Raw genomic sequence first — 25,706 nt, 5'->3', positions numbered from 1 at the left:
TAGGACGCCCATAGCGAAATAAAGGTAGAAATAATTGTTTATGTCAATCTAAGCTGTACTAGCTAGAGCTTTTGCAGAGGAGACAGGCTGCCCTGTGTTCCGTTATTTATGCCTCGTACCCTTTTCATTCTACACTTCTATGCAAGTTACCTCCTTGCATCATATTCATTTTCAAATAGCGCTGAGTCTTTCAATCTGATCTTTCCATGCCCAGCAGGAGGAGACCAGGCAGCCTAGGGCACTCCCAAACCCAAGTTTCTGTGTCTAGAATTCTTATTTTGAATTTTATAGAGCTGATATTCATATATCAGTGATAAGAAATTCAAACATAAAATTATGCTTTTAATCCTTAGACGGGTTATAGTGAGGCGGCACGGATTTAGTTCAGTCTCCTCTTTCTGTGGAACACAAACTCCGAGCAAACAGACTATCCAAGGCCAGTCTTATGATATCGAGTCTAGTATTCTTTTCATAAAAGTATGCAATCTTGATATGATCTAAACGCCTTACAGGCATATCTGATCCTGTTAGGTAAGGAGTATGTCCAGTAACAGCTGACTCCATAACTGGAGTCTGGTATCCCAGTCTGCAAAAGCCAGAACCTGGGCTCTATTATTTTATTAAACATGTGTTTAAATTTTTATAAAAGTAACATATAATCATCATAGAAAATTTCACAGAAGAAGATGCAGGAGGAGGCGTAGAAGTTGGAAGATGAAGAGGGAGAGAAGAGAAATGGGAGAGAAGAAAGGAGGGAGAGAGAGAGGGAGGGGAAGAAGGAGGAAAAAAAGAAAAATCGGGCTTCCCTGGTGGCGCCGTGGTTGAGAGTCCGCCTGCCGATGCAGGGGACACGGGTTCGAGCCCCCGTCCAGGAAGATCCCACATGCCGCGGAGCGGCTGGGCCCGTGAGCCATGGCCGCTGAGCCTGCGCGTCCGGAGCCTGTGCTCCCTGGCGGGAGAGGCCACAACAGTGAGAGGCCCGCATACCGCGCAAAAAAAAAAAAAAAGAAAGAAAAATCACTTACAACTTCAGCACTCTGAAGTAAGGAATGTAAGCATTATACTGCTTAACATCACCGACGGTTTGTAATGTTCTCCACATTCTTGTAACCTGCCTTTTTCTACTTAACATCTTTTAACGGGAGGCAGTGTAGGCAGTGACAGAAGGTGGCAGAAACTGTACAGGTAGTGGACGGGAGCGTAAGCTGTAGAGCTAGACTGTCTGGTTCACATCCTGGCTCAGATTCTCGCTAGCTGTGTGACCCTGAGCAGGCTACTCGACCTCGCTGTTACCTCAGTTTCCCGTCTACAAAATGGAGATAATAATAGTAACTACTTCTATCATGAGGATTCAATGGCTTAATATATTTAACCACTTATAACAGTGCCTGGCACAAAGTACACTCTATATCAAAAGGCAGTAAATTTTTTCAGTAAAGAACCAGACAGTAAATATTTTAGGGTCTGCAGGGTCATATAGTTTCTATCACAACTCCGCAATGCTGCCTTTATGGAGACTGAATTTGAATTTCACATAATTTTCACGTCATGAAATACTACTCTTCTTTTGATGATTTCAACCATTTAAAAAATGTAAAAACCGCTTTAGCTCATGAGCTGTGCAAAAATCAGTAGTAGGCTGGGCCTCTGGGCCAGAGTTTGCTGACCTCTGTTCTGTATAATTAGCAGACATTATTATGTCTCTAATATCTTTCTATAAATTATTTTTAATGGTTGCTTAGAACAAGATTATTTGGATGTCCTATAATTTACTTAGTCCCCTATGATTACAAATTATTTCCAGTGTTCATTACTACAAGCCATTCTCCAATAAATATCCATGCAAAATCTTTGTGCACATTTACTATTAAACCTACACCTTAAAATGTATGTAGTGGCAGCTACCAAAATGGCTGGCAGAGCATCTAAAAAGAAACAGACTCTGAAGAAGTAGCCTTGAAAATAAATCTTGGATAGATGCAGCAAATTTCAAACATGTTAGAGAAGGAGCTCTACAAGTAGAATATATATTCATACACACATAGAACTTACTTGGTACCATTCTAAGCCTTCTATGTATATTAAATCATTTAGTCCGCAAAACAATCCTATGAGAAACAGGTGCAATCATCATCACCATCATCACCCCCAAGATACAAAAGAGGAAACTGAGGCACAGAAAAGCTAAGTAACTTCCCCAAGGTCACACAGCTGGCTGGTGGCAGAGGCAGGATTCAAACCTGGTCTGTGCAGCACTATGGCCCATATTCCTGAAGAAGATGCTGCACTGCTTTTGCAACAGGAGAGGCCTGGCGAGTGTGCACACCCAGGTCCTCACTTTATAAAGTACCTGTGGTCTTTGGCTCATGTTTGGCACGCATGAACGACCTCACACTCTAATAACTGGCACAAATTTTATCCGTCAATGGGACACTTCGGTGGAAACGGTGAATGCCCACCTAACCTTCCTCTTTTGTCCTCCAACTCCTTCCCCATACCAACTCTTCATTAAATTGCCCTGCATTTCTTACCCAAAAGAGTTGTGCTCTATAAACAGTAAAGACTGACTGGAGCGTACTTTCATATCTCGTTTTTCAAGTCAGGGTCCCAAATCTGCCAAATTCACGTGGCAAACTCCGGGTGGAGCTTCGCCTAGAGTGGAGGGCCAGGGACCGCCACGGGAATGCAAATTTCGGATAAGTACCTTCTTCCATGGAAACAAAACCGCGGCTCGTGTCGAAGGTCTCTCCCGCGTGGCCCCCGCAGCAGCAGGGCGGGCCTGCTCTGGCCCCTCGCCGGGTCCCCGAGGGCGCAGTCTCGCGTCGGTGTGGACCAAACCGCCAGCCTCCGCCGCCAGGCTCAGACGCCGAGTTGTGCTCTCCCGGTCCTTCCGGCTTGTGCTGAGATGCGGGCGACTGTCCCAGAAAGGAGTTATGCGAGTGGGTCGTTCGACTTTGTGGGGAAATGATTCCAGTTTTGATTTCTCTCCCTCCTGGGACCCGACTGCTCGAGTTATCCCCATGAGGCTGAGCAGCCAACGCCGCTGGCCCCAAGTTGTTGCCCGTCTCCCACTCGTGCCCAAACTAGGACAGAACCGAGAAGTAGAGAGGAAACCAGGAAAGAAAGAAGCGGGTGCTTCAAACGGGACCACGCTTGTGCAGACACGGCGGCGGACTTGGAGCAGCGGGGCGGGGAGTCCTGGCCGAGGCCCGGGACTCCGCCCGCCGGGGGGCGCCGGGACGCTGGGCGCGTGCGCTGTGCGGCCCCAGCCCCGGCCGCAGCTGCCGTGATGCCTATTTTAGTCAAAGCCGCTGCGGACGCGGAGACCCGGCACCGGCCGAGCAGCCTCCCGACCCGCCGATCGGCCGAGGCTTTCGCGTCGGGCTCCCGTCGAGCCTTCGCGTCCGTGTCCCCTGCGCCCCGCCGCTACCGCCCCAAACTTTGGCCAGCACCGCCCGGGCTCCGCTCCAGGGACGAGCCAGGTAAGGAGCGGGAGGCGCAGCGGCCGCGGGCCCCCACAACGCGCCCGGCTATTTGCAGCCTCGAGCTCCCGCGGCTAAATCGGGAAGCGAAAGTTGTATCCCTACTCAACTGGGAGCAACTTTGCCCTCCCGGGCGGCGGCTGCCTGTTCTCGGTTCCCCGGCCGCCGGGAACCCCGCCCTCTCCTCGCTGGCCGCGCCCTCGCGGGGTTCGCTGTCCTTGGAAGCCGCCCTTCACCCTGGGTCTGGGCGTCGCGGTCACAGACCCTCAGATGCCAACTGCCGCCACTCGGGTCTGGCAGCGCCAGCGTCCTCGGGCGCTTGGACCGCATCGGGTGCCGGTTCCCGCGCTCTGCTGCCCGCAAGCTCTAGGTGAGCTCGGCTTCTCCCCTCCACGAGAGGCTCACAGGGCTCCGGGCCCGCGAACCCAGTACGGCTCCTCCTCGCCCCCTGTAGGGCCTCCGGGTCCCACGCGGAGGCAGCGCGCAGCCGGGCTCACCGGGTCGCGCGCTCTGGCCTCGCGCTGCGAATGAGAGGTGGGTCAGGGCGCTCACTGCACACCCGTCGTGGCCCGAGAGCCTTGGATCAAGACCAGTTGACACAGACCTTCCCTCTTTAAGGAGCGAGGTGAGCTGGGCGCCTGGGGAGAGCAGATGGCTGGGGAAACCGAGATCTACCTGCGCCCTCGTTTCCGAGGCTTTGGGAAACGTGTTGTTGGCCAGATAAGTCTCAGAAACTGCTGGCTTTGGAGCAAGAATAAGTACGAAAAGACTCTTAGCAACATAGGGCCCTTGTCATTCCGAAGATAAACGAAGGTTCAGTTAGAATCACGGAATGAATTGCGCTAGTCTATGAGCGTGACTTTTGCTCACTGCTGTTATCTTCTTCATTTGCGTAGTTCGGTGAAGGATTAATGTTAGTTTCACCATTTAGCTATTTAGCCCTGCACACACCTACCTGAAAAGCAATAGATAAACAGGCCTTAACTAGAACAGGTAATTTAAGAAATCAGACTCGGAGGAAAAAGAAAATTTCTCTTGATTTAGTCAGAATTAACCTGAACGTTCACCAATTTACCAGTCTAACATTCCTCGTTAGACTCATTCATTCTCTGTATAAGGATAGTTCAGTGCAAGCCACATAAATCTATTAAGTAGTGGTCAAAGGAAGCTGAAACCTTTGGCAAGCAAGAGGTTTCCATATTTATTGGCAAGATCCGATCCATATTTATTGACAGTAGGTTACTGGCATTTCAAAAGAGACATATAGATAAGTATACCTAGATAAATAATAGACATATAGATAAACATACAAATAAAATAAATTATGTATAATATATAATGTTAATTACTCTACTATATATTGAATATAGAAAATTAAATAAATATATGGACTATACATATATTTTTAACAAGGTGTGGTGCATCAAAATATGTTGTAGGATTATCTCACCTTTTAAACATTCTTTTCACCGTGTCCTTGGTTCTTGGGTTAGTAGATCATAGTTTTCCTATCATTTCTCTTGACCAGAAATTGGTACTTTTAGTGCCAGTTGGAGAAATTTTAAAAGCCTGAAATTGAATTACAGTGAATTAGTTGGCAGTACAGGTGTAATCAGGTGGATGTGAGGCGGACTATGTATTACTTAACTGACTACGTAAATACCTATTAGAGCCACAGACTATTAAAACTTGAAGGGGTTTCAAAGACCATCTAGTCCAGTTGTCTCAATTCCCAGTAAGAAGCCAACCCAAGGAGCAGAAGTGACTTTCCCTGGCTTATGTGGCTCCCTGGCGCTTGTAGTATAGAACCTGACTCTCCCAGCCTCAGGCAGGCTTGGCACTCCCCTGTCTTTACTACTGAGGTTTGGGGAGACAGAAAAGTAATTTCTAACAATGTCTGTCATTTTTGTGTACCTTCCATATGGCTTTCACCTCTGGCATTCTCTACAGAGAAAAGGCCTTGGATATACTTAGGTGAATATGACTTTGTCCCTGTCTCGTAGAGAACACAGGTTAGTTAGGGGAACAAATGGGACAATGGGAATGAAAACACATTCTAAAGTGCAGTAGAAAATGGCAGTTATTTTTAGCTTAGGTAATACTAATGCATAAGCTGATATTGACATCATGAGTGATAGAGGACATTTAATATCATTTTCCCTCTTGAAAAACTTATGAGATTAATTCTGATTTGGTTCTTGAAAGCAAACTTTGTATAAATTGAGTTATTAAAATAATGATTCCTCCCCCCATCCTAATAGGTTTGTATTTTTATTGAGCCAAACATTTGGAAGGTAGAGGATTAAGAGGTACAACCTATTATGTATGAAATAAGCTACAAGTATATATTGTACAACACAGGGAATACAGCCAATATTTTATAATAACTATAAATGGAGTGTAACTTTTAAAAATTGTGAATCACCATATCATACACCTGTAACTTGTATAATATTGTACATCACCTGTACTTCAATAAAATAAAATTTGGAAAGTAGTTGAATTTCAATGATTTCTTTCCTTTTTGCAGCAAATCAATATCTAAGTCAACTATTTCTCATATGTATGAACTGTTTTAGAATTATGGGAAGAGATCTTTAATTGACTTGATCATTTCATTCACAGTTTGTAAATTTAGGCATGTATAGGTTTCTACCATCTTAAGAGATGTGGAATTCTTTCACATTTATTTATTAACATCCTTTCAAAATGCCCAACCTGATACCAATTGATTCTACCACCTAAAACCTTCATTTTAGTGTGATGGATGAAAAGAAAAAAAATGGAAAAATATGGCTTATTGTGTGACCTTATTTGGAAAGAAAATCATATTTCTAAATTAAATTTAAACATATTTTGGGTCCCCATTGGGAATTCTTTGCCCGAAACAGAACAATTCACATATTCTGTAAATCTACATAGTTTTTGCCAGGGACCAATTTGTATAATTAACAATAGAAAGAGTTTTTTAAGTACCAGAGAGGACAGGTCATATAGTAAGGAAATAGTGCCCTTTTGTGTTAAGGTTTATTATAAGCATGTGTAAAATGTATATTCTTTGAAATGTATTTGCTACAGATTCTAATATTAAATAGTCAAATGTATACTCATGACCCATCTTCCATATAAGGAACCTGGAAGTTTACTATTTTTCAATTTGTGAGATGCAACCAACTAGAATTTTAATGGGAAAGTAAATCTTTAGACAGTTAAAGGAGTAAATGTTAACACTCTCTCTGTACATATAAATGATTATAGTAATATATTTATTATGTCATATATGATAATTTAGAATGTATATATGTACGCTCTAGTGATTTAACAAGAGTATGAAATTAAAGCCTTCCAAATATCCTAAGCCTTCAAATAGTAAGGTGTTAATTTTTTGAAGGTATTAAAAAAATCATTTTTTCTAGTTATTTTTCCTGTGTTTGGATTCAGTGTCACTAGTGCGAGTATGATAGAAAGCTATACTAAATAACTGTAATAGCTATGGTTTATGAACATTGGTGATTGTCTTTTAGACTAGTTAATTCCCTCATTTCTCTCTCCCCCTCCAAGTATGTTTAGATACAAACATATAGATATTTGGAGTGATATATATATATATATATATATATATATCTGTCTCAGAGAATAATTGTGCACTATGCTAAGTATTTTATATATTTCATTTCCTCATAAAGTCAATGAGGTATTATCATCATTTAACAGATAAGGAAATAGATACATTTAATATGTGACAGAGCTGGGGTTTGAACCTAGGTCTAATTCATAACCACCAGAGAAGTCTATTTACCAACATTTAGTTCTCAGAAGTAATTTTGGTATAACACGCATAGGGGTGATAAGATACAGCTGTCATTTTTTGATTGTCCTTTTGTTTTTATAGGAATTTTCAAGATGAATTATACCAAGTCCAGCCCATTGGCAGAATCAACTGCAATAGGCTTTACACCTGAGTTAGAAACTATCCTACCTGTGCCTTCCAATGAGACCACTTGTGAAAACTGGAAAGAGATACATCATCTAGTTTTTCATGTAGCAAATATTTTTTTTGCAATTGGGTTGGTTATTCCAACTACTCTTCACCTTCATATGATACTTCTTAGGGGGATGTTAACTATAGGTAAGATACCTAACTGAGATTTTATGTAACTTTTCTATAACTTGCATCAGATGGACTTTGTATTGCGGGTTTCAGAGGATTTACATACTTGTTAACTGCGTAACTGGGTCAATAAACTTTCTATACCTCAGTTTCCCCACGTGTCAAATGAGGGTAAAAATACCACCTCCTGGGGTTGTAAGAATTTGGTGAGTGTGAGTGTGATATCTGACTTACAGTAGTGTCTGGCACATCGTAAGTACTCTATAGTTTTAACTATCATTATTTGAATAGGCATTTACTTGCTGCAGCAAGTAAAGCAACACTGGGAACAAAAACAGTTACCCAGACAAAATAGTTCAAGTAAAATTTGGGGGGTGGTATGCTCTGTTAACCCTGATGAAGCACATTAAATTAATCCACATCAAAATACTAAAACAATCAACTTTACTATTTTAGCCAGTGATCCTTGACAGATTACTCTCTGTGTGATTATGTCCCTGGTGATTCATTTATTCAGGTCATTTTTGAGCACCTGTAATATGTCAAACAGAAATTGACAAATGCAGTCCCCATCCTTGAGAAAGACACTCTTTTGGGGGCTGGAGAGAAACAGATGGGCGGTCACATAGGACAGATCAGATGCTGTGATGCAGGTGTGCACCCAGTGCCAGGGAGAAATGGACACCATGATGGGCTCAGCAGAGAGGCAGACCAGGGTCCACTGAAGAGACAACTTTGGAGCTGGTTTTGGGAAGATGAGAAGGATTTCTCTGAGTGTGAGTGTGTATGGTATCCAGGTAAAAGGCACAGAGGAGAGGGAGATTCAGCATGTTGAGGGAGAACGAAGAGTAGCTCATTGTGCCTGAAATATATGACAAATGACAAGAAAGGGTCAAAGAAGGTGGTAGAAGGGTAGCTAGAAGGTAGCTTGTAGGACTTCTGTGGCTGTTACCTCTGAGTCAGGTAGGGATTACAGCAGGAGGAGCAGAGTACTGAGTGAAAAAATAAAACCACACCCTGTAAAAAGCAAAAGCTAATTATGACTTTTAAGACAGAGTTTTGGAGGTGGAACAGACCAAGGGAGATCACCTAGTCCAACACTTGATAAACGAAGAAACTGAGGCCTTGGAGAAGTTAAATGACTCATCCAAAATTAAGACTAGGAACAAGTGGTCAAACCAGGACTATAATTCAGGTTCTCCAGCTTCTCAGTCAGTCCTTCCATTATGTTACCCTGTCTCCTTTAAGTAATAAGATTTTACATGTCTTCAATATTTGCTACGCAATATTACCTAAAGAACCTTAAATTTTTTATATTTTGGGCTATTATTCAGGTGCCCCAAATCATTCCGGTGAAATTTTAAAATTGCAAATGAATAACTTTTTTAAATGGGAGATTTAGATTTTATGTGCATATGTGCTGTTGATATATTTGTGTTGATAATTGATATTGATAATTTTATTTTAAATTTAAAATATATATTGATTCTCCCATCATAAAACTGATCAAAAGAAACTGCAAATTTGCACAAACCCCTTAGAAAACAGTTCTTTAGTGTCGTCAAAACCTATAAAGTTATTCCCTTGGCTCACTGTCAGGTGATCCACCCTAACTAAGCAAGCAGTCACAAGAACAGATACATTTTTATGTATAAAGCTGTTTTTGCTACTTATCAAAAATTACAGCCAAAACATTTCACCCGTCTACCAGTAGGGAGATAGTTAAATAAATTACGGTTTAATTAATTACAGTCATTAAAAACTATGTATACGAAGAGTTTTAATGAAATGGGAAAATCACTGCAATAAGTAAAAGAATAGGTTTTAAATTGTGAATTCATTAGGTTTGCCATCAGGTAAAAATACATAAAGACTGCGAGGAAGTATTAAATATCAATAGTGGTTGTCTTTAAGTAGTAGAATTATGAAGTTGTTTTTCCTCCTTTAAAAAATGGTTTTTATACTTTACAAGTTTTCTGCAACAAAGTGTGTTTTGGTTTCGTTTGTTTTGGTAATCAAACAAAAACCAAAATGTAACTTCATGTGATATTTGTCTTAGGTATTTCTAAGATGTGTTTGGTTTATTTTATACATGGAGGATGACAAATGTATTAAGCTACATGCTGAAGCTACTCTAGACACCTAACATGCCCACTTCATTATTCAACAGGATGTACCCTTTACATCGTCTGGGCCACTCTCTACCGATGTGCCTTGGATATCATGATCTGGAACTCGGTGTTCCTGGGGATCAACATTTTGCATCTTTCATATCTTTTGTACAAGAAAAGACCGGTAATTACTAACAATTAATTAATAAAGAAGAGACTTTAAAGCTGTTGCTTTTCAAGTACTTTGTTCGGACCTGAGAATGAGCATTTAACATCTTTAGGCCCTTTAATATCATTTTTCTGAAGATGAGACTTTCTATGAAAGTCTTTCTAAGACTTTCACTTTCTTTCTGAAAGTGAAATATTTGAGCACCACGAAATTTGTTCTACCAACGAGTTTTTAAAACGTCTTTAATCATTAGGGCAATTTAGACATGAGAGAACATGACAGTATTCTCTCTTTTTAGTCATCTAACTTCATTATTTATTTTGCCTGTTGATATTCAAATGTCACTCTGGAAAATCTTTGCCTTGTTATAAAATTAAGTGCTCAGAGACAACTTCCATGAACTTGCTAATGATTTACAAATAGCTTATGCTATTTTTTCATGCTATTTTTTAAAATGTACTAGCTGTTTTTTTTCTTATGTCCAAAATACTCATTTAAGGAAATCACCATTTTTGGTGAGTTGTTATGAAAACACTAGTCTTTAACTTTTTCTTTTCCACTCCTTGTTGTATTTCCTTGGTCATACCAAGAACAAACAGATGTAAACAGAATAGGAAAATAGCATGGCTCCTAGAAATCACTCCACAGCTGTTTGTTGACTGTCCAAAGCACATACAAATATTCAGTAAAGTAAAAGATAACCTGCTTGCTCTAATCTTATGTTCAAGGCCAGACATGCACATAGAAAACTATTAGAAAACAAGATAATTCATAGGAAATTATAATTTTGATGATACAGGTGATATATGGAATAGGCATTCCACTAGACTGTCATCTCCTCAAACATTGTAACCCAGTCTGTTTTGCGTACTGTATTAGTCAGTTTTCACTACATTATGCTGTGTAACAAACAATCTGATAGTCTCAGTGCCTTATAACAGCAACAGGTTTTTTTCCTTACCAACCTAATATATGGATTGTGGCAGCTGTGATTCTATTCCACGTGTCTTCTTCATTTCAGGGTCTCTGCTGAAGCAGCAGGTTCTATTTGGACATGCATTCTCATGGCAGAGAGAAAAATATAAGGGAACAAAAGAAACACCCAATGTTTCTTAAAACTTCTGCTCCCATTTCACTGGCCAAAGCAAATGACATGACCAAGCCTGATGATGTGGGAGTAGGATAGGATAAGAGGATATATGATCCTCTCACGGGGGTGGAAGCAGCAAATAGCTGGAAACAATAATATCATCTACCACAATTACTGTTGTATTCCCGGTTCCTGCCAAGCATGGTTAGCACTTAATTGGTGCTCAAGAAAACATTTGATAAGTGGATGCTTTCAAAGAGAAGAATTAAGAGGGCTTCATGAAGGAATTGGGACTTGAGCTAAGACTTGCAGGACGAGCAGATTATGAATATGAGTCAGTTTTTCAGTTTGCATGTTCATTGCTGTGCCACATTGGCTAGTGTGCATGCCGGAAGTGAGACAGATTTGCGAATTATTTTAAACACTCATTATGAGAGCTGTGGAGTGGAGCAGGTAGATGATAATAATGATAAGGATTTCAGCTTCTGAATATCAGAACTTACTAGAACCCCAAGTTCTGAACATAAGATTCAGAAGTTGCTGATGTGATGGTAGCACCAGGTAAGTAAATCACTTAGTATCTGTGCTTTTGTTTCTTCTCTGACAATAAACCTACCTTTTTGAAAAATATAAATGCTAGTACTTCGTTAAAATGAAACAGCAGGACAAGTGAGAGCATTGCAAAGGCTGCAGTGACATCTGAGCAGCCCTGGTCATCTGCGTCTGTAAGCTTCATGGTGTGGCTACCGTAGATTTCATTGAGATGGATGATCATTTGAACCCCAAAGTTCATTCACACGCTGTACAGATTTCCCAGACTAATGCTGGGTGCAAAGATGGGGCTTGACCCGGGCCTTGAACAGTCTGACAGCAGAGGTGATTGAGCCATTTTGCTTTCCCTCCCTCTAGCATCCAGCCTTACTGGCCAGTGGGTTCTCTATTCTACCGAGATTATGGTAGTGCAGGATGATACTACTACATGGAAACTTTTTTACTCTTCACTTTGCTTCAGAATAAATGAGAAGCAGCAGTTGCAGCTGTGGCTGTTTGCTTTCCTATATTAACTCATTAGATAATAATTATATATAGAAAAAATGTTTAATGTATGTATCTTCATAAATTTGTTTCCAAGTTGATTCCTAATTTATGTACTTATTTTCTTGCTGTAATATTTCAAAGGTAGTGTAATTTCCTTCTGTGAAACAAAAGTATTCTAAAAATGAAAAGGTTTTACGTTGTTTATAGGAAATGCTAAGATTGGCAAGGTGAATGTTGTGACAGCATTCGAAACCTCTACGGTTGCTTGGTAGCGCATAGAAAGAGATGTAATAATCAATGGTGCAGATCTTCACCATATGCTCACAGGGTTCAGTTTAACTGCAAAAGTGCCCTTTCAGCGTCTAAATTTACATCACCACTTACTCTTCTGTGTCAGATTCCACTGACCAACACACAGAAGGGTGATGGCATCCATTGCAGATTTGTTTATTCTCAAAATCCCTATTTAGACCACAGAAGCCAATGTTTTGGTGTTGCTGCGTTAGTGTGGCATCTGGTCACTGCTGCCTTTCAGGTAAAAATCGAAAAGGAACTCAAAAGCATCTACCAGCGATTGTTTGAACCACTCCGTGTGCCTCCAGATTTGTTCAAAAGATTAACTGGACAGTTTTGCATGATCCAGACATTGAAAAAGGGCGAGACCTATGCTGCAGAGGATATAACCTCAGTTGACGACCGTCTGAGTATTCTCCTGAAGGGAAAGTAAGTGCTCTGTGGAAATCGAAATGCTTTGTTTGCCTGGAATCCTCTTCTGGCTTCTGGGTAGGAAATGAATGAAAGGAAATGTTGCCGACCAATGAAGGAAGTGATCACAGAGCTGGTTGGTGGTGAATTTTCATCAGACAACTGCATTTTAGAATATTACAGAGCAACATGGTAAAATTATGTAGAATTTATTGCTGTGAATCTTGTTGATGTCAGGGTTTTCATTTGTGAAGTTTTCAACTTTTGGGGAAGTTTTATTTAAATTTAATGAGGCAGAATTGTAATAGGTTTAAATTGGGTGTTAAAATTTAAGGAGCTTATGCGTGTCTCAGAGGTGACTTGCTTAATTTTTTGAACATCACAGAAATACAACTTCTAGGAATATCAGTCTCCTGGGGAGACAGCCAGTGTCTGTTCCCTCTCAAAAGTGTCCCAGTTTGAGTAATTAATTATATGGTCACTCCAGCTATAACAGCAATGATAACCATTGGAAGGCACATGTCTTCTTCAGTACATGTCTTTTTTCCCTTGTTGTTGGTGAAATTTATTTTGAAATTAATACTTGTGCCTCAGGAAGGGCTTTTTAATTATGTCAGTCACCTGGGGGGGGGTCTTTAAAATTTTACAAAATAAAAACCCATAAGATTATGGAGATTTTAAGGCTTGTCACATTATGTGTGGATTATTATGCATTTATTAACACTAATTTCTGTTATCAGAATGAAGGTCTCCTATCGAGGACATTTTCTGCATAATATTTACCCCTGTGCCTTTATAGATTCTCCTGAATTTAGATCAACCCAGATGCACAAAGGTGAAAAATTCCAGGTATGTTTTGGCATGATTTTTAAGAAGATTGAAACTAGTTAATGTCTCATTCAAAATCCAAAGGATATGGATGGGAAAGTGGCCATGATTTACTGAAAGAAGAGATTACCATACGGAACATATAGTATGACCCCATTTTTGTAAACCTTAAAGTAGTGTGTATATGTACACAGGAAGAGGTCTAGAAAGATCTATCCTGATTTAGCCATTGTGTTAACACTGTTATTTCTGGGTTGTGAGTTTGATTGCTTTTTTGTGTTCTTCCTTTTTGCTTATTTGAATTTTTATGATTTCTCCATAGAGAACATCTAATGCTCTTGTTATGAGAAAAAAGGAAAATGTCAATTATAGATAATCAGTGTTCTTAAAACATGTAACTGGTTACTTTTATTGGGGAAAAACAGAAAACTGACTTTGCCCTAGAGAACCTACTTTGTTAATCCTTATGAAAAAAAACTGTAACCACTTTACTCTTCTAAATTTAATGAATATGTTTAAGGGCAAAGAATGAAGTTCTTCACAATTACAATAATTTGAACATGACTACTTAGCCTGATTCTTCTTTGTATCTTAAAAAAAGTACTCCATTATGTGACACTTTGTTCTGATTCTTTCTGCGAGTGTCCAGCTCTCCTTTTTTATTCCCCTCATTATTGTTAGGAGAGTAACCAAGAAAATGGGTGAGAGTTTCCTTTAGTCTCAGTCTCTAGATAAACAGAAGTAAGGAAATATCCTGAGAACAGGTTTTCTTATGAGCCGGAGGGTAAATGTATTTAGGTAGGAAATGGAATAGAAGGGGATGCTATCACCTGAGGGAGGAAAAAAATCAGTGTTTCTTGATGACAGAATCTTATCTTTGAGTCTTATTCTGAAATGCCACACAATTTGGGATGCCACATGGAGATAAAAGGGCACATTCACAGACGTTACTTAAGTTTATTTACAATGGTGTCAGGCCTGCCCTGCTCCTACCCTGCCTGAGTAACTGGCCTGAGTAACCACATACCTGGTTAAAGTTATGTGCATTTACTAGGAGGTCTCATATAAATTTACCACCTGGCTGCAGTGCTGGCTGCAAGCACACTGAGCTTAAGATAGAGGAGAAAGCAGCTACTGTACCCTGTCTCCCCTCATTTACACTTTCCCTTGCGTTTTCAAGGGTCAGCTCTGCACTGAGGTTTATTCTTATAGTATCTTTAATCACCACCATCTACAAATTGGCACAGGGCCACTTCTTTTCTCTCTCCCTCTTTCCTCTGACCACCTTACAATTTCTTCTTCCAAAACCCAACATTTATCTGCTGCATCCATTTCTCTCTTTATAGTAGCAAGTGGTTTTACACAATAGCTCAGTTTCATATAATCCTGAAGAGACTGGCATTTGGGGAAAAGGTGGGAACTGAACCTCCTCTGTTTCCAGAAGCACATAGCCCCTGGGATATAACATGTACTGTCTTTTCCACCGGACTTCAAATTATGTTATAGTTATAATTAAATTAACAACAAGAAAGGCATTTCTGCCACTGGTCACAGTTCTTTTTCTTCTTGGGGACTAGGGATTGGGATTCGGTAGTTGAGAAATGTTCCTCATGTTTCTAAAAACATGACCAAACTCGAGGTACCTTAGCTGAGTGAAGACTATTTATTCCGTCTTTCTGAAGACTAGTCAGCTTTTCTCGGCATAGAGTCTGGTGTGGCATTTCCTGATGGGTCAATGGGTAAAACCTACCCTGGCATCATTGAGACTGTCTCCTGTACAGCTGGAGCAGATTCCCATCAGAGTAAGCCCTCGGGAAAGATTCTGTTTTGATTATTTACCAAATGTTCCTACTGGCAGATACTCAACAGTAAAAATAGCTGTTGCACATCTGTGTAGGAGTATATTGCCTCTTCCTAAAGCGAGTTCGCAGTGAAAACTGGCAGGTGCTCCCAGGACCAACTTTTCGCTATCTGTGCCAATGGCATTTACACCTGAGAGTCAATGGCCAGACGTCTCCGTCCACATGCCTTTTTACCTGCTATTCTCTAACTCTGAACAGTTACAAGTGTTCTGACAAGGAGCCGCTTCCTTTGCATTTTTCTTTCTTTAAATTCATTCTTTGGTAGGGGTGCTACTGAATTCTACCGTAGGGTGAAAGGAGGAAAGGAAGCAAGTGGACCCGATGACTGTCCCTTGAGATTACACAGCGAATGTTGTTCAGGAATGTGCGGTAATTATGATGACCGGCAGAGTGACAGAGCTGAGACAACGACTCTAAACTTCCAGCTGCCTCCTAGGTGCTGTGTTAGTACTTACAGACCCAAGCGGCTGCTTAGATCTGTTGGAGAATCTTGAGTATCATTATCACAAAAGGTCGTTTTTTGTGTTTGGTTTCTTCTTTGTACAGTTTCAATATCCAGCGAGCTTTGCCATTTCCATTTTTCTTTTGGCTTTTACCTCCCGCTGTTGCCTTCCCATAGTCAATAGCACATCCTGTGCTGTGAAGCTTGACAATCAAACCTTTATTGACTTTAAAGGAAGAAGAATGTCTTGGAGGCAGATGTCCCAGCTCTGGTGAAATAAATGAACACTGAGTTATAACTGGCTTTTAAATAAAACCTTATCTTAGTGTTAAGTAAGTCTTTGGGTTAAGTTGCAAAGCAATTTAATCTGCCAGCCTTGACTCTGCTGTGGTTTTAGTGCAGATGAAAACTCGGTAAGAATTAGCTGAACAGACCGCCTCCAGGGCATTTTTATGTTCCTGGTGTGTGAAACTTCGTGCAGTACACAAAGGAAATAATAAATTCTCCCCTGAGGACAGTAAGTCAGTCACAGTGTCAGACTGCCATTCCCATTCCAGGACATTCAGCAATTCCCTCCGACGACGCTCTTTTCCTTGATAAGGTCTTTTCGTTATGTGAGGGCATAGGATTGGTTTGGGACTCATCCAGCGCCTTGAGGTAATCACAGCAAACCCAGTTACAAACGCTTAGTCTAATTCCCTACCTGAGAGAAATTCTTTTGTGTCTTCCATTACCGTGTTTGCTTTTATTTCTTCTGTGGAATTCTTCACAAGAACTCAAGCATGGCGCTGCTGAGGTACCCTAATAACCTAAGAAGCAAATGTATTTCATGGAAGCTTTAAAAATTCCTAGATTGCATCATAAAAATTCTTCATTAAAGATATGTTTCACTTGACTGTTGTAACAGGAAATCATTAAGTAAATCTATTTGACAGTAATGAAGCATTAGCTATCCACTGAAATGACCTCAGTCGATATGCTAACTACCTGCTTCCAGCTAAATGCCTGCTCTTAGGGACTTGTAAGACTCATACATACTGTAGGTATAGCTTACTATTTGAATATTGTTACTACATTTAAATTGAGTAATAATTTTAACAGGTTTAAAATCGTTTTCCACCATCAATAAGAAATGGTTGCCTAGTCGCATGTAAATCAATGAAGTCAGAACACACCCTCTGACCATACACAAAAATAAACTCAAAATGGCTTAAAGACTTAAACATGAGACATGCCACCATAAGACTCTTAGAAGAAATCATAGGCAAAACATTCTCTGACATAAATTGTATCAATGTTTTCTTAGGTCAGTCTCCCAAGGCAATAGAAATAAAAATAAAAACCAACAAATGGCACCTATCAAACTTACAAGCTTTGGCACAGCAAAGGAAACCATAAACAGACTGAAAAGACAACCTACGGAATGGGAGAAAATATTTGCAAACGATGCGACCGACAAGGGCTTAATTTCCAAAATATACAAACAGCTCATACAACTCAACAACAACAAAAAACCCAATCGAAAAATGGGCAGAAGACCTAAATAGACATTTCTCCAAAGAAGAAATACAGATGGCCAATAGGCACATGAAAAGATGTTCAACATCGTTAATTATTAGGGAAATGCAAATCAAAACTATAATGAGGTACCACCTTACACCGGTCAGAATGGCCACCATTAAAAAGTCTATAAATAACAAATGCTGGAGAGGGTGTGGAGAAAAGGGAACCCTCCTACACTGTTGGTGGGAATGTAAGTTGGTGCAGCCACTGTGGGAAACAGTATGGAGGTTCCTTAGGAAACTAAAAATAGAATTACCATATGATCCAGCAGTCCCACTCCTGGGCATATATCCAGACAAAACTATAATTCAAAAGATACATGCACCCCAATGTTCATTGCAGCACTATTCACAATAGCCAAGACATGGAAACAACCTAAATGTCCATCAACAGATGAATGGATAAAGAAGAAGTGGTACATATATACAATGGAATACTACTCAGTCATGAAAAATAATGAAATAACGCCATTTCCAGCAACATGAATGAAACTAGAGATTATCACACTAAGTGAAGGAAGTCAGAAAGAGAAAGACAAATACCATATATCACTTATATGCAGAATCTAAAATATGACACTAATGAACCTATCTATGAAACAGGAACAGACTCACAGACATAGAGAACAGACTTGTGGTTGCCAAGCAGGAGGGGGGTTGGGGGAGGGATGGAGTGGGAGGCTGGGGTGAGTAGATGTAAGCTATTATATATAGAATGGATAAGCAGCAAGGTTCTACTGTAGAGCACGGAGAACTATATTCAGTATCCTATGATAAACCATAAAGGAAAAGAATATTAAAAAAGAATGTATATGTATAACTGAATCACTTTGCTGTACAGCAGAAGTTAACATTGTAAATCAACTATACTTCAATAAAATAAGTGGCTTCCTACTGTATATAAAGTAGATAAACAACAAGGACCTACTATATAGCACAAGGAACTGTATTCAATATGTTGTAATAACCTATTATGGAAAAGACTCTGAAAAAGGAGATATATATATATATATATGTATAAATGAATCCCTTTGCTGTATACCTGAAACACTGTAAATCAACTATACTTCAATTTTTTTTTTTTTCTTTTTTTGCGGTACGCGGGCCTCTCACTGTTGTGGCCTCTCCCGTTGCGGAGCACAGGCTCCGGACACGCAGGCTCAGCGGCCATGGCTCACGGGCCCAGCCGCTCCGCGGCACGTGGGATCTTCCCGGACCGGGGCACAAACCCGTGTCCCCTGCATCGGCAGGTGGACTCCCAACCACTGCGCCACCAGGGAAGCCCTACTATACTTCAATTTTTAAAAGACATTTTAAAAAATATAGGAAATGGTGGCTAAGCAAATTATAGTATCATTTTGAAAGTATTATTGCCTCAGGGCAACTTGAGGTTATTAAAATGGTTGAAGAAAAGTTAAATGCATATACATCACCTAAGTGCAATGACGACTTCTTTTCTTGATTTCCAACTCCTCTTTTAACTTCTTCCCCCACTGTTCATGAACTGTATCTTTCAAAGGCATGGATGACATCTGCGCAAAATGAAGGGACCTCAACATTCCTAACCCTTTCTTTAACACTTGGGTGCCGGACTGGGCCACTGTGTGTGCCTGGTGCTCACTTTCTCTAATTACTCCTCTAGAATGTTACTCGGTTGCCTTCTGTTTGCGTGCCCATTTCCTACTGTCTCTGGGAACTCCTCAGGACTGGCTTATATGGCTCTTGACCTTATACTTGACCTTATACTTCTTTAAATCTTTTTTTTCCCCTTGGTCACATGTCTTTACTTATTATCAGCTTCCTCCACTAGAATGTAGGCTTCAGGACATCGTGTTCAGCTGTTCTTTGTATGCAGGATTCTTGATGGTGAGTCAGCCTTGTGGTCACTTCACCAAATGCCTTTCTCTGTGACTGTCTTGTTGAATCTAGGACACATTGGGTAGGGTTTGGCCTGGTGGAAAAATATGCCTGGGCTAGAAGTCAGCAGTGCTCACTCCACCATTCATTAACATGTGTACCTGCCTAAGTTTTGTGGTGCTTCTCATTTGTTTTTTTATAAATTTATAAATTTATTTATTTACTTATTTATGGCCGCGTTGGGTCTTCGTTGCTACACGCGGGCTTTCTCTGGTTGCGGCGAGCATGGGCTACTCTTTGTTGCAGTGCGCGGGCTTCTCATTGCGGTGGCTTCTTTCTCTTGTTGCGGAGCACAGGCTCTAGGCGCCCGGACTTCAGTAGTTGTGGCCCGCAGGCTTGGTAGTTGCGGCTTGTGGGCTCTAGAGCGCAGGCTCAGTAGTTGTGGCGCACGGGCTTAGTTGCTCCGCGGCATGTGAGATCTTCCCGGACCAGAGATCGAACCCGTGTCCCCTGCATCAGCAGGCAGATTCTTAGCCTCTGCGCCAGCAAGGAAGCCCCCTGGTGCTTCTCATTTGGCATCTGGAAAATGAGGAAGAATCTTATCCGTCTTACCTCAAAGGCAATTTTAAGGACCTGCTTACATGATAGATGTAAAAGCACCTTAAATGTTAAAGTACAATACATACTTAAAGTGAGTGGCATTATGTGTACCTGTCATTTCTTACTCATTCTCTACCATTTTCCCCTGTTCTGTATTTGTCAAAACACTTACTGCCACCTGAGATTGTCACATTTCTTTATTGATCATCGGCTTCCTCCACTGGAATGTAGGCATCACAGGGCAAGGATCTTGGCTTTTTTGTTCACAGTGGTAACCTCAGTGCCTTGAACCATGTCTGGCATAAAGTACGAGCCTAACAATGTATGTTGAAAGAATAAATGAAATTTAGTGTTTTACGGAGCCATAGAGCTGCTGATGCATTTCTTAAATCCCAATGTGTTTGGTTTGGGGGATTTATTGTTTAATGTATTTAATATTATTTAATAGAATAAATGAGTGCAGCTTTATTTTTCTAGGAACACTGACCCACGTTTTGTAGCCAAACCCTCTAATTTACTAAAGGTCAGATTTCAACCACTGACATAAGGAGAGAAGCTGGGTTTTCTGTTTTCTCTCCTAGTAGACATAAATACCTCCTTGTCATCTGAAATATGTTTAATTTTTTTACTAACAAAGGGTAAAGAGCTCCTTTGGAAATCTTTGCTCTGAGCCCAGATATGACTTCATGTCAATTTAGAAACCTTTATTAACCTCCCACTTGGACAAGCATTGGGTTTAATGTTGAAGATGTAAAAATGGTTTTTGCCTTCAACAGTATTTGTGTTCATATGTTAATTTCTTCATCAGTAAACCTGCACTGAGCACCACTCAGTGTTGGAAGCCAGGCATTCAGTATGAAGATGCACAGTCCCTGCCCTCAGGGTGCTCAGGAGAGAGAGTGGACCACGGATGAGCTTGAGTTTAGTGATAGGAGTGCCACGTGAAGCTGACCTGCATGGGAGGAAGGGTGTCCTGACCCTGAACTTGGAGTGAGGGCGTGGCCCCTTGCTCTGGAGAGAGGATGTATTTAAGGAATACTTAAATTCTGTGTAGTGCAATTACAATGCTTTCCCATTTTCCTATATAATAACACTTAAGGAAAAGGTATGGTTTCCCAGTTCTGAGCTAACTGGGGGATCTCTGTGTGTGTCCCCAGTGGGCTACCCTTGGTAGGTCACACTCAAGAAATACCTATGACAGAAGGACCCAGAGAAGGACCCTTACTAGCCATATTTATCAGTAACCATCTGGGCCCTAAAACCAATTCACGTGAGTCTGCTTTCTCATTCTCTAGTATAATTATCTGGATATAAAGAAATATTTAGCCATAAATTGTACATCCAATGGAGACATCAGTCTAGCACACTCTGTAGCAGTGCTATTGACACGGTGGCCATTCTTCTATCACCAGACCTCACAAAACAGAACAACAAAACTTGAAGACTTTGCTTTCACTTAGTCTACAGATTGCTTGGTTTTAAATGTCATGTTATACTTAGTTATAGAAGCGAGTGTGTATGGATCTTATTTTAACTAATATGACAAAGCATTGCTATGATAATATCCACTAAATTATTCTACTCTTCCCTCCCCCCAAGTTACTAACATCATAATTCATACACATTTTTCTCTCTGTTTCTTTGGCAGGTCACCATTATTGCAGACGATAACTGTAGATTTTTATGCTGGTCAAGAGAAAGATTAACTTACTTTCTGGAATCAGAGCCTTTCCTATATGAAATATTTAGGTATCTTATAGGAAAAGACATTACAAATAAGCTCTACTCATTGAATGATCCCACCTTAAATGATAAAGTAAGTGTTTTTCTGAGTCTGTTTTGTTAAATACATATGTATAGTTAGGTATATCTCCTTTTATGCAATATATATTTTCCTGAATCTTCATTAATTAGTCACATGTTAAGTGAAGTGGGGATGCTTGTAATTTAGAGACCCTTCAGGGAATCATTTCTCAAGCGCAAGGAAATATTATGCAATTATTATATTTTCCATGACCTGGTGAGGTGTCTGTGAATGTCAGGGACCTCCATTTGTGGTGATGAGGTGCTAACCTCTTCATAAAGAGTCTTTCAAGCAATCTAAGGAAGATGATAAATGAATGGAAGAACCAGTCAGTGGTATAGGCCATGGAAGGCGAGGCAGGGGGAGGTTGCAGACCGATAAATGCTGATCAGCCCCAGCAAGCGGGAGGTTGGCTTTTTAACCCTGTGTTTTCCAGTCTTGCACATTCTACTGGTCAGGTACCCTCCCAGAACGCCCATAAGTGACGAGAGGTATGGGATGGAAGCCTGCGTCCATTCGGTTAGCAATTTCAGAGCTGTCTAGATCTCCAACAATTTGCAGTTTGATCTCCGCTTCCCCACATTTGCTTAGAAGGAAATTAAAATGATTACAGAAGAGAACTGGCAAACCTTGTTTCCGTGATAAGTACTGTTCTCCAGGGACTATGAGTATGGGTGTGTGCACTCTTCGAGTCATCTTGGTGAAGGCGGTTATCAGATTAGGTTGGTGCTTATTATTTTTCAGATTCATAAATAGGCTATTGAGTATATTACATTTTTCCTAATGTATTTGTAGTAATAGCTTATAATAAAAATTACAGCTACCATTTATTGGGCACTGACTGTGTACCGGATAGTCTTCTATTTCAAGGAAAAGTAAATGTTACTTACAGGGAATAGGAGATCTAAGTCTCATGGCACTCAGAAATCTTACAACTTTGCTTTATAGACAGTCCAAAAGTTGGACCACCAGCTCAGCCTTTGCACACAGCTGTCCATGCTGGAAATGAGGAACAGTATAGTCAGCTCCAGTGAAGATGAAGACGGCCTACACCAGTTTCTTCGGGGCACCTCCAGTGTTTCCTCTCTTCGTAAGTTATCCCCACACTGGGATTCTGATGGATATTGCTAGAAAAGAACAAATGACAACTTTGATCAGAAAAGTAACTTTTCAAGTAGCAAGTGTTTGGCAACCTAAAGGTAACAATAAAAATAATCGAAACTTTTCTAGCTTTTTTTTTTTTTTGGATTGCACATCAGTTAAAATCCAACTCTAGAATGCTTATTTCCATTTCAGAAACTGTCCACTTGTTTTGCCATATGCTTTTCTCAAACACTGGTTCAGTAGAATAGTATGAACGAGTCCATACGGTTTGCTGGGTATCCAAGCCTTGTTGTTTTCATGATTTTAGTGGAACCCTAGGCCCAGCATCGTGTTTAAAATGGTAGGACGCAACAGCTGGAGGTTGTACTGCCAGCTGTTATCTCAGTGTGACCACCAGAAGTTAACAGGTGAGTGGGTAATGGAATTTTCCTAAAGATGAAGAAGGCCACTCAACACCCCTGTGAGTCTCCTCATTCACACCAAGAGGCAAGTTTTCCAAGATTCCACTATAGTTTAGATTGTTTAAAAACATTTTAAATAATACTAATGGCACAGATGTTGAAGATTAAATGCTTAACATTAATGCTTAAAATTATTTTAAGAATTATTCCAAGAAAGGTAGTATAAGACTGTGGAACAAATTCACGGGAAAGAGCAGACAGGCAGACAGATTCTCTCACTGCATAAGCTAAAAATTATTAATCTTTACAATTGTATGTTAATCCAAGGTAACTTTTAAGAAAATCCAGATACGCATTTAACAACCCTAAGCGTTTATGTAAATGATCTTGTAACTTTGGATGCTTTAGATAAATCGGATTAAGGATTTTAAGTATCGCATAGTCAGGAGAGGCTGGAATTGACAAGGCCATGTCAATGTAAGCTTCAAAGCAAAGTCTAGGCATAGAAATGCATTGTAGGCCTAAAAGAGATTTCAGGAACAACGCAAATGAGAACGTGGAAACGGCTATATTTTATTCCAAAGTAACTTTTAGAAAGTACAGCTGAGGTTGACCAAACTCTGAATCTACTAGATGTCAGATGTGTTATCTGCCTTGTTGAAACAGTTTGATGGTCGGTAAGCATTTTCAAATGGACCCATCCTAATTACATGTACAGTGATTTCTAAGAAAGGCCAGCAGAAAGGGAATTACAGTGAAATATTGTATGTGAATTATTTTTCCTGTAGAATATCTTTTTTTGTAGTTTTTTTTTTTTTTCTTTTTTTTTTTAGTCCCACAGTCTTGCTTAGGAAGCCCTGAGACTGGGCAGTTTATACTATGGCCATTCGTTTTCTTAAAATCAGTTTTGTTTTTCTGTAATATTTTCTTGTATTATCTAAATCTTTTGGACATTTTAGAAAAAGAAAAAAAGCTTCTCTAGAGTATGTTGTTTAAACAGAACTAGAACATGTTTTCAAGATTAATGTTTGCACTGTACTTGCCTTCAGAAACCTTTATTTCCAGGTGTTCCGTGGATGGATCACACACGTTGTGCATACAGACCTGGGTTCTTGCTCTAATAATTCTTAGCTGTGTCACTTGGAGTAAGCCGTATGACCTTTCTAATCTGACATGAGCTGTCATATCTCAGCACAGGCCTGGATCTGGTCACAACTCCTGCTCTGTTTCCTTCCCTCTCCCTTATAGTGAATCGTGAGTTTAATCCAAAAGTCCATTCCCCACATGGATAATTGAAGCTTCTGTGTCTGTGAAGAAGTAGGCAGCCCTTGGGGGCAGAGGGGGCAACTTTACTTCTCAGTTCCCTTGTCCAGTTGTACTTTGCTGTACTGAAAATGTGTACAACTTGCTTATGTTGTTTATTTAATTATTTTAGCCTTAGGTTTATTATATAAGATCTTACATATTGATGCAAATGCATAGAGCCACATATGTGTGCATACTTTTGAGTGTGTGTGTGTGTGTGTGTGTGTGTGTGTGTGTGTGTGAACCGCACAGCAAATCCATGTTCATACCTGCTTCCTTTTTTTTTTTGCGGTACGCGGGCCTCTCACTGTCGTGGCCTCTCCCGTTGCGGAGCACAGGCTCCGGATGCGCAGGCTCAGCGGCCATGGCTCACGGGCGCGGCCGCTCCGCGGCACGTGGGATCTTCCCGGACCGGGGCACGAACCCGTGTCCCCTGCATCGGCAGGCGGACCCCCAACCACTGCGCCACCAGGGAAGCCCCATACCTGCTTCCTTTTGACCAGTCTTCATTCTTGGCATCACTCCTGCAGTTTAATGAAAGACATTATTATTTGAGCACAACACTGATATTAATTATGAATTATTTAATTCACCCTATCGCGTGATTCATTAAAAACTGGTTAGTTCTTGTTTCTCTTACTTAGATTTTATCCTGGAACTACTGAAGGCTGTTTTCGTTTTTCTCTTGCCAGATCCATCAATATGCCATCGACTTTTCCAAATTACAAATTACATTCCTTGTAAAACAGAGAATACAAAACCAATCTCTCAGGACTGTTAGGCTGAAATAACGAAATTTAGCACACTTTGAGCATGCAGTAGGCCTCAGTCAATGTTAGGTCCCTAAAACAAGGGCCTAAGCTCTTACTAGTCTGGATTTTTGATGGGCACATGGGGGCAGCTGGGGCAGCTGCTCTCAGCAACAGCATCAGCTTCATGAATGCTAGTGGAGAGAAGGGAACAAACATTTATTGACAATAGCAGGTGTTATTTTTTTCAGGTATTCTCTATACATAATCACATTTAATCTTCACTGCAGTCTACACAGAGGAGAGTTATCTTAGCTTTCACTAGATGACGCAGTGCCAACAGACGGTTCCCCGAATCTCTGGCTGCAATTCTTTCTCCTTCACCTGCACGCTGGATGCTGCTCCAGCTCGTTATCCTCCACACTCTTGAACACCAACGGAGCAGCCGCTGTTTGGGTAAGCTGCCACTTGTGGCATAGGGAGGAC

At 40.6% G+C, this 25,706-nt stretch overlaps 1 protein-coding gene across 2 annotated transcripts in view; it reads left to right on the top strand.

The window, feature by feature from the left end:
* Positions 1-3,303: 3,303 nt before the first annotated feature.
* Positions 3,304-25,706, top strand: part of BVES (blood vessel epicardial substance) — a 39,037-nt gene continuing 16,634 nt past the window's right edge. Inside the window, exons 1-7 of one of the 2 annotated variants that reach the window (XM_029224095.1) lie at positions 3,304-3,482; positions 7,375-7,611; positions 9,764-9,888; positions 12,537-12,724; positions 13,447-13,555; positions 21,506-21,673; positions 22,610-22,751. In XM_029224095.1, coding sequence (XP_029079928.1) covers positions 7,386-7,611; positions 9,764-9,888; positions 12,537-12,724; positions 13,447-13,555; positions 21,506-21,673; positions 22,610-22,751 — 958 coding nt within the window. In that variant the 5' untranslated portion in view covers positions 3,304-3,482; positions 7,375-7,385. Of the gene's footprint in view, positions 3,483-3,783; positions 3,853-7,374; positions 7,612-9,763; positions 9,889-12,536; positions 12,725-13,446; positions 13,556-21,505; positions 21,674-22,609; positions 22,752-25,706 lie in introns of those variants that run through there. The other variant, XM_029224096.1, reaches the window with a different exon arrangement.

Source organism: Monodon monoceros, unplaced genomic scaffold (genome assembly GCF_005190385.1).
Source record: "Monodon monoceros isolate NGI ecotype Baffin Bay Population unplaced genomic scaffold, NGI_Narwhal_1 Super_Scaffold_15, whole genome shotgun sequence".
NCBI classification, from domain to species: domain Eukaryota; kingdom Metazoa; phylum Chordata; class Mammalia; order Artiodactyla; family Monodontidae; genus Monodon; species Monodon monoceros.
The sequence above is the reverse complement of the archived record's forward strand: the minus strand, read 5'-3'. Positions and strand labels throughout refer to the sequence as shown.